The 10,133-nt window shown below is 33.5% G+C and overlaps 1 protein-coding gene across 1 annotated transcript; it reads right to left on the reverse strand.

The window, feature by feature from the left end:
• Nucleotides 1-822: 822 nt before the first annotated feature.
• LOC102614788 (DEAD-box ATP-dependent RNA helicase 8) lies at nt 823-6,758 on the reverse strand. Its single transcript, XM_006491000.4, has 10 exons — nt 5,989-6,758; nt 5,711-5,771; nt 4,460-4,694; nt 3,703-3,941; nt 2,932-3,183; nt 2,659-2,839; nt 2,154-2,242; nt 1,991-2,064; nt 1,726-1,848; nt 823-1,169 (listed from the first exon to the last, which is right to left on the reverse strand). The coding sequence occupies exons 1-9, from the start codon at nt 6,261-6,263 to the stop codon at nt 1,770-1,772; spliced, it is 1,485 nt and encodes a 494-aa protein (XP_006491063.1). The 5' UTR covers nt 6,264-6,758; the 3' UTR covers nt 823-1,169; nt 1,726-1,769.
• Nucleotides 6,759-10,133: the final 3,375 nt, after the last annotated feature.

A 10,133-nucleotide genomic window follows, 5' to 3' on the forward strand; every position in this document is an offset into this window, starting at 1 on the left:
ATTTTAAGCTTTTATTTACAAATCCATGCAAATTTTAAAATCTTAAATTATTTTCTTCTTATTACATAATTTTCATCTCCATAATTCATCATTCTTATAAGTTTCTCAGAAAAAAAAAAAAAACATTAAGACACAAATACAAATTATGAAATGAGAGTGAGCGTAAGACTTGGTTAAAAGAACAATCCATTTAAATCTTTAAGTAAATTTTCATTGAATACCCAAAAAAAAAATTTATTTATCTTTGACTATTATGTAATTTTAATTGAATAGGGATTTGACAAGAAATTTAGAGTTGGGGTCAAAAGACCAACTCATTTACTTGAAAGTGAATCTCTTCAGCCGGCTCAGAACCAGAACCCATTAGAATCCATGATTTTCTCCATTCATAAGAACCCAATAAACGTAAGATCCAAGTTTTGAACGTGAGAGTCACATTTCACAGTAGTTTTAAACTCAAGCTATGATAAGGCAAGACTTATTACCGCAGCACTTTTGGAAAAATAAATTAAAAATAAAAATAAAAACACACAGAGCATGCCTCACAACACTAATTCCACAAGACAAGACGGCAATTATGTAATTAAATGCTTCATTTACCATGGATCACCACAAGACTGCATTGCTGTAGATAGCTTTGCATCTCTTACCAGACTAATTGTCTTGAATCTGTCGCTACCAGGAAAAATAAGGTGGTAGCCAAGACCTCGGAGCCAGAACACGAGTAATCACAGTTGCTCAAACAGAGTGCAGTTGGACTCCCTTTATTTTTATTGTTCTTGCGAGAGTGAACTAAGAAAATGCACCAAGGAATTTTAAAGATGTTCAAAAGAAAAAAGGCGAATTTTTTGCAAAGTACAACCTCCAAATTCAGCAGTAAATCATACTAGAACATGGGCATACAAGTACCAAACCAGTCCATCCATGAAAGCAAACGCAGCTGTGAACTGGACCCAGCTTCTATCTGGGATTTATAAACCGTTCTAAAACTCTTCTACAATCCTGATAAATATTTAGAACTATGAAAATCCAGAAACCAAGAGAGAAAAAGGATCCAGGGTTAATCGCACAGCACCAGCTGCAAGTCTTCCACCAACACACATAACCAGTTCATAAAATGCTTCCTCAGCTGCAGAGCCAAGTGCCTTGAATCAACAGCCTCAGGAATCCTAAAAAATATCAATTAGCATACATCATCAGATTAACACATCATTAGCATAGTCAAAATATAAAATTGCATACAAATTTCTTGTTAATTTCTATTAGGTCACATACTGTATTAGAGCTAAAACCGAAAAGCCAAAGGCAAGTAAAACATTGTGGTAACAGAACTTCTATCCTTCTCTTCTGATCAAATTTATTAAATTAATAATTATGTAAACTCTACAAAGATAAAAAAGTTCCAAATTGAAACAGTTTTCGCCACATGTAAGTTGCACTAAAATACTTCCCACTGCCATAAGAGTTAAATGCGGGTATGAAAATTGTTCTATTGACACTTCAATAACATCTAAATAAAGATGTTCTTGAACAATTTGCTTCTCAGAAAGCATGCATCACACACACGAAAAGACTGATATCAAAAGTTTCTGCAAACATATCATTCTGGAGATTCAATCACGTCAAAAAACCAATAATCTGAAGACAAGCATATACACTATTATGTTCAATACAATAACTTTACACAAAAACAAATGCTGTAGATTATCATTTGTTAACACTCACCATTGCTACCACCATTGGCTATATAGCAAGATACCGGCCATAAATCACCTGCAGTAAATTGCCTGATCAATATGCGGAGGTATCTGCTTAATTTCAGTCCCGAGTTCTTGCTCAATCCTATACCTGTTTGGGTAAAGATGGTATCGAATCAGTAAGAGTACAAGTACAAGCTTGCTTAACCTCACAGATAAATAAGAATGACAATATAGCACAAGCACACAACATATGGCAAATAAAGACTATAAGGAAGAGCAAAGGAGTATACAAGTTGAAGCGGTCCTCGTAAGTAATCAAATTCACAGCTAATCCAAGGTGTCCAAACCTTCCAGATCGACCAACCTGTCCGTGAAACAAATATACATAAGCATTGAACACATAAACTGCAAATTTGGCAATGAGAGAGAGAAAGATAACTGTATCCAACATACTCTGTGCAGATATGTCTCCGAGTTCTTAGGAAAATCAAAGTTAATGACAACATTCACTGCTTGAATGTCTATACCCCTCGTAAATAGGTCTGCATCAAGTATTGATCATCATTAGAATCTAATAAAACACATTCAATAAGTTAAATTAACTATCTTACAAGCAACCAAGCTTATTTTCCACCCAGCAGAGATACTTCGTCATGACCAAACTTTCAAATTTCAATTGCCATTCACTCTTCACCATCAGAAGCTACTGCTAAACCATTTACATGTTAAAAGATTAAATTTCTAAAATTCAAGCTTTAAAAATATCAAATGGCATACCTCAAGCTCTTTCAAAGTTAAACAGGTGCAAAATCTACAGAAACAAACTTCAAATAGTTTTGGGAAACCATACACCCTTAAGCATCTCAAAAAAGAAATCAACATCAAAATTATTTTCCTATTAAATCTTATTTTTCCTATTTCCTACATTTTACAGGAGGAAGTCATGAAATTAACATACCAGTACAAACAAGATTCCTGCATGCACCATTGCGGAAGTCATGAAATACTCTGTTGCGATGGTCTTGCAGCATCTTTGCATGGATATAAAAACAAGAGTACCCAAGTTCTGTAATTTTCTTGGCAAGGAGTTCAACCCGATTCACCGAATTGCAGAAAATGATAGATTGATTAATTTGCAACTGAAAATTCACCCAATATGGTATCCAATTAAATATCATAATGATACCACAAAAAAGAGGAAATATGAATAACAATTAAAATGAGATCAAACCTTAGAGAAAAGTGTGTTGAGGCAGTGGACTTTCTGCCTTTCTTCAACAAAAGCATAGTATTGGGTAATTCCCTTGAGAGTAAGCTCATCCATCAGATTAATAACATATGGTTTTTGTAGGTATTTATCTTTAAAGTCCTTGACGGTAACAGGGAAAGTAGCTGAAAACATTAAAATTTGACGATTTGCAGGAAGAAAACGAATAAGCTGCTCTACTGAAGGTTGGAACTCTGGTGACAAAAGCTTATCAGCCTGAAAGAAAATGCATGTAACATCAGATTCTTGATGCGGATAAAATCAAAGCAGAGCAGAGCTTATATAGCAACAGTTACATAAGCGCGAAGAATTATACTCAATCCTCATAATTTCATCACAACTCAAACCCAGACCTCACCACTAAAATATGGAATGTAGATGTACCTGCGGAAGGGATGCCATTACTTTCAATGAATTTAATGGTATGTACCCAGGAAAGGGGTGCCAATACTGTTAAGGAATTTAATAGCAGCTAAAGAGTGGAAAAAAGTATATATTTCATGAATTTATTCTCAGTAGCATTAAAAATATTGGCTGAATCTATTGGAGAATTGCAAAAGAAAGAACCATAGGACCACTAAAATGCCCCCAGAAAATGATAATATCATTCTCTCCTTCTCTATAACGGTTGTCCAGTTTTCTATGTAAGTGCAAAAAGGAGAACAAATTATCATCAAATTGGGCCGGATTTAGTTACACCCATATGTACACTGCATTGAAATTTCAAGCATTTACCTCATCCATAACAAGCATTGAACAATCTTTCAAAATGCAAACACCCTTCTTAGAAAGATCTAGTATTCTTCCAGGAGTTCCAACAAGCAAATGAACAGGTTGATACAAACGCATAATATCATCCTTAAGACTGGTTCCACCAGTGGTAACCATGACTTGAATATTCAAATGCTTCCCCAGCTCCTTACAGACTTGGGATGTCTGAAGAGCCAACTCTCTTGTTGGAACAAGGATAACAACTGCACCAAGAAAGTATCAAATAAAGTAAACAAAATGGGACGGAACAAGTGCTGATCATTGCTGATTACAATCTGAATGATGTAGAAGAAATTGTGCTATAACAACTTTGAGCGAGGACAGATAACTAGGAATACAACCAACTTGAAACTTAGTGCCAACATAAAAATCAGCACAAGTAGTTACTAATTGTTGGGCTCCAGAAACGTGTTGAGAGGGATAAAGTCCCTCCACTTTCAAAGTAAGAAATAATATAAATTCTATTTATGGCCCAAATGCCTGCACTTATGCAGTATGTTTCCTCATTAACCCATGTTTCCCAATCTATATTAACAGCTGCAAAATATCAAAAGCAATTGATGTACCTACAATGTTCTCTTGATTGGAAAAGTACTTCAGTAGATATGATAAAAAAGGGGTTATTCTAATGTCATTAAACTTAAACATCAAAATAGCCATTATTATTTGACCAGGCCCACAATTGCCAAAACTATAAAATAAGCCATGTCAGAAACCAAACCTTGAATCACATTGTTATCTTGGTCAATCTTTTCCAATGCTGGAATGCAGAAGGCAGCTGTCTTCCCGGTACCATTCTTAGCTCTGGCAAGAATATCGCTACCCGTTAAAGCAATAGGAATACTTTCTTCCTGAATAGGTGATGGCCTTTCAAACCCTTTTTCAAATATTCCCATAAGTAGCTCACGTTTAAGAAAATAGTCCTCAAATTCATTTCCTTTTGTGGCCGTAACATCCTGGGAAGCAAACAAGAAGTGGGGTCAAATAAAATGTTATAAAAAATGGCAGCATCTTATGATAAATTAAGCAGTCGAACTAACTGAAAACAAGAAGAGACAAAATTACCAGACTTTTAAGAATATTTTCAAACAAGCATTGAGTAAAACAGCTCCTTGAATTTCCATGAATATAAAAGGTTCTCTCATTCATTAATAGTTTATGTATATCCAGGCCAGCCGCATGGGTTGTATAACACCATTTAATGCAGTAATGATTTCTCTCACCCATATAAAACAATCCATTTATGCGTGCAAGAAAGGACGTGTACCAATACAATCACATTTAGTGTCAACTAAAAGAATAGTAATAATAAAGACAAAATAAATAAATCCCCTACATCAGTGGTAGCACGAAAAATCCCCTAAATCAGTGGTAGCGCGTTCAGCATATTGACCCCCTCTCGAGCACCCAAGAAAACTGGGAACGAGGGGTGAGGTGATGTATTCCACCACATCCTTTTGGCTATGCATGTAACTTGATTACTACGATAAGTTCATTAATCAAAAGAGTGATAAAAAGCAAGGCCATATCTCAGGTACTGTTTTTAAGATCAATGTAAAGATAACTGATAAAGAGACTTGATAATGTAGTTTCTTAAAGTCAAACTTGTAACATACAGACAGCATCATGTGGCGACAATGTGAAATCATCATAATGAATTGATCTTTTTCAAAAATAAGTTGCAATCAATACTCGTCTATCTGTGCATACTGATAACCACAACAGTCAAAATCCCCTAACCAATATAAGCATTTAGAACCCGAATTGCAATCAGTCGCTCATCCATGTTTTAATGGTTATTCACAACAGTGAAAATCCCTCATGTGCCAATCCAGAACAAAAGGTAGAAAATTAAAAGGAACCTTGCACAAAGCAAGGCCCATCAAATTCTTCTAATACAACAACACTTGTGGACAAAATAATGCAAAAGATCAATCACACTACCATAAACAAGTATCAATGATAGGCATACCTCAGTTCTGTAGCGTGTATCAGCGGGTGGTATCTTTAGCCGTGCCTTCCAATCTTGGGAACTAGTATGAGAAAAGAAACATTTAGATTACCTTTGAAATAAAAAAAATTACAAAAATTATACATATGCATACAAAACCTAGCAAGACATTATAACACATTGAATATATCATTATGATATTTATTTCCCATGAAAAAATCAACTATCTCATGAAGCATGAACAACCTAGACATGCATCTTCTCAAACAATTTTATATGAATGTAACACGAAGACAGACCTCGGGTCGACGGCAGCTTCGGACTGTACGGTCTTCTCGACCTCATCAACAATGGAGGAATCAGCGCCAGGAAAATTGTTCCGCCGTAGCCACTGCTGCTGTTGTTGTTGTTGCTGCTGCTGCTGAAATTGCTGGTTGTGGTAATGGTTCTGAAGAAAATTCCGCTGCACGTACTGTTGCTGAGGGCGGCTCGACTGAAAGCTAGGGTTAGACGCGTTAACGCCGCCGCGGCCGCTGCCGATCCCCGGTGGATACCTCCCTCTACTATTATTCATCACCACTAAACAAACAGGAAAAAAACCCTAACTACAAAACTATTCGATACAAAACCAGCAATAAAAGCCAATTCTAGGGTTGGGTTGACGAATGAAAGCCTTAAAAGTGGCCAAAATAGGGAAAAAAAAAGTGTGTATTGACAGGTAAAGAGCTAGGGTTTCGTTGTTACAGGGCGAGATCGTAAAATTGGAGAAAATCGGAAGCCGTTTATGTACGGATCTGGGGGCGAATCTCGAAAAATGGTGTGGCTTTTTTGAACGGGCAAGTGACTGAAATGAAACGATTTGGTCTCTCGATTTTCTTTTTTCTTTTTCTTTTACAATTTTTGAATTTTATTTTTCTTTCTTTAGGTGGAGGAGAGTGAAGGAGCAAGTCGATTCATGGCTTTATTTTTCGATTTGATCGATCTGTTTTGCGCTTGGTTGAAACTCCAAAAATGACCAACAACAACTCACACCGTCCTTAGGGCGTCAATCGTTTCTCGATGAATCGTTAATTTGCTTAAATGGCCCCTTTCGTTCTATTATTGATACAAAGCCACCGACTTTTCTCTGCTTTTACGTGTGAGTATTTTATTAATTATTATTATTTTAACTTACCGTCAAAAAATAGGGAAATTGGGTCATTTTGTTATACTGGACAACCAATTTTGTAGTGGAAATTTTGATTAATATTTATTGTTGAAGGCATCAATTACTCATTGCTGAACATTATATTTATTTTAAATTTTTTAACAATAATAATAATAATAATAATAAATCATTTCATGTTCGTTGAACTTCTTTTTCTTTCAAATTTAGTAATCTTTATTTGTGAAATAATCTTTGGATCGTTTTTTAAAAGCATGTGTTGCTATAGGAACCCGATGAATCCGAAGCACTCATATTATTATTTTTCTAATCCAAGACCATTGCTATTTCGCAAGGTTTAGAGAAAACTTTTATCATTTTTCTCTTAATGTCAATTTTTCGTAAGGAATATAATAAATGCCTCTTATTTAATTATCATGTCTTTCGCTTAGTCCTAAGTGATGCATAGACAATTTACATTAAGATGCTATAATTGATTATATTTTTGTTCTATTTTTGAAACAATTGCATAAAAAAATTTATTTGGTGCATGGTTAGAAAAAAAAAGGTACATATTTTTAATTAAAAATTTATTGAAATTTAGATTGAACTTTGTAAATAAATCAAGTGAAATTTTTGATTGAATACAATAAATAAATTAAGTAAAAGTTTGATGCTTTGATTAATTAGATTGGCAAAAGGATGTCTCTTACCACATAAAACACTAAAATAATACTCACGACCCCATGATTAAAGATTAAAGCAAACATTTTATATAGAATAATTTTATGTGTCAATGATACGAGCTAACGTGTGATGGTGATGGAATTCACTTATTCTTATAATATCCCATATCATCATTCGATATTATTTTACATACAAGTAAAAGCTTATTCAGTCTTTATATTTTGAGATTGGTGTTTATTTAGTTCATATATTTTCAAAAAATATTTCAAAATATCTATGCCGTTGAATTATTAACATCCCTACTATTATTTTTTTATTCATTTTGACTTCTTTTTACAATATTACCCTCTTATAATAAATTTTGTGGACATTAATAAAAATATTAAATTATTAATTTAATCCTGAAAAATAAAATAGAAACAAAAATAATATATATTAATTTTTGTATAACACTCTGTTGAGTAGTTAATATGTTATTTTTTATTAATGTCCAAAAAGATTGGAAATTTAATTTTTTTACAATATCTTTTTGGACATATGTGAGCTTCTACAAAAAATAAAATATATTCTTTTTGCTTTTATTTTATTTTTTGAGGTTAAAATGATAATTTAATTTTTTTTATTAATGTAAAAAAGAAGAAACATTATTGTAAGAGGCTAACATTGTAAAAGCAAACCAAAAGAAAAAAACAACTAGCGGCAGGTGTGTCAATAATTTAAATGCATTGATGTTTTGAGGTACTTTTAAAAATATAAAAACAAAAAAAACACTAATCTCATAATATATAGACTAAACGTGTATTCACCCTAACAATTATTCATAAAAACATTATAAATTGAGCATAGCAAGTTTTTATTAGTCAATTTATAATGAATGGATGTTAATTTGGTTTAATTGATGAGATTAAAATTTGTGTTAGAAGATTTAAAGTTACTAATAATTATTAACTTTAGGTGTCTAGAAAGAAAATCTTTTCAAAATAATGATTATACGCCATCTATTTTAAATCGTTAAATGCAAAACAGTTATAACTCATTATCACATCGACGTAAAGAAATAATTCTTAAACTTAAATAAAACCTTATTATATGTGATTAAAGTGGCAAAACTTGGAGATGTATGATTTAAATAAAACTTGTTATGTTCAATTGAAGTTATTATTGCCTTCTGGAGGTTCTTGAAACTTTAAGGAGTAATTTGATTTAATTGTTCATCTTATTTAAGTCAAAAGTAAGGTAAGAAATTTAAAAAATTGATTTGCCTTTGCTCACTTTCCTACCTTTCAAAAAATAAAATATAAAAATGAAGTTGCAGAGCTGGGGAGATGTATAACCACTCAAGTAAAGTCTGAAGGTCCAGCTGAGTTTCCAAGATTTTGAAGGATATAGATACAATTGTTAAAAGATTTGGGTGAGAAGAATAAAATTCTCTTTTACAAAAGGGCCAGAAACGGGTATGGATCATTATTGAGTGATTTTCGAGGACGGTTGTAGGACCCGAGAAAATCTAATGCCGCCGGTTCCATTATTTTTCTCTTTTTGAAAAGGATAGGAGAAAAAATAAAAATAAAAATTTATCCCAAGGCCAATCTTTATTTTTGAAGTTGCCTTTTTCCCTTTTTTTTTTTTAAACGAAAAAAGCTATTTTCTAAAAGAAGAAAAATAAAAATTGCTGACTAGTGATCAACAAATGTTTATGTTAAGACGTTTCTCGACAAAGCTTATGATAATTTTACTCAAACAAAAGAGAAGCTGAAGCTTATGATGGTAAACATTGACATTGCACCATAAATCACAAAACATAAAGCATCAAATGTTTGAGATATATAAATTGCATGAATAATGTGCATCACAGATGATACAACATGCAATGCATGAAGACAGCATAGGCACTTGACCAAGTTCCTCAGATTTGAGATCAGCAAAGGCCCCAGGAGTGTCAACAAATGTAATGATAGGAAACCCATTATGATCAGCATATTTTATCATGTGCAGGGCCTTCCCATAGCTGATGGCAGACAGAGCAAACATTGCTAGTGCTGGGAATGGATTTTAGCAGGAGTTTGGAATAGGAAATATGAGGGACACATGTCACACATCTCTGTTATATTTTTTCACGTTCTATTCAGAAGGAAAAAAAAAAGAAAAAAAAAAGAAAGGACAATTTCATGCATAATGCTCAACAAAAATGCTCAAAGATTATGCATATTCAAAGAAAGATCCTTAAACATACCCATGAGGAGTTGGCATGGCAAAGTTGCGAAAAATGTTTTCCTTCGTGTTCCTGCCTTTCTGATGACCAATAAACGTGTAGCTCTTACCATCCATTCTTCCAATACCAGTTGCAATTGCGAAATCACTGTAGTCCACAGGATCTCCATGGAGTTCCACCCATTATAAGATGAAGAAAACAGAGTGAGAAATAGTACTTTCCACCGTGTAAGAACAAATAGTTATAAGCAGTGATTCTAGTAATCAACTACCTTCTCTGTGATATCTAATACGTGATCAAGAGAAGTTGGTCTGTTCGGATGTCGAGCAATGCTTCGGCGTTGAATGGGTGTCAAGTGTGCATACAAATCCTTCAAGGCCTGAATATCAATGTCAAGGTCT

This window comes from Citrus sinensis, chromosome 3, assembly GCF_022201045.2.
Source record: "Citrus sinensis cultivar Valencia sweet orange chromosome 3, DVS_A1.0, whole genome shotgun sequence".
NCBI lineage: Eukaryota > Viridiplantae > Streptophyta > Magnoliopsida > Sapindales > Rutaceae > Citrus > Citrus sinensis.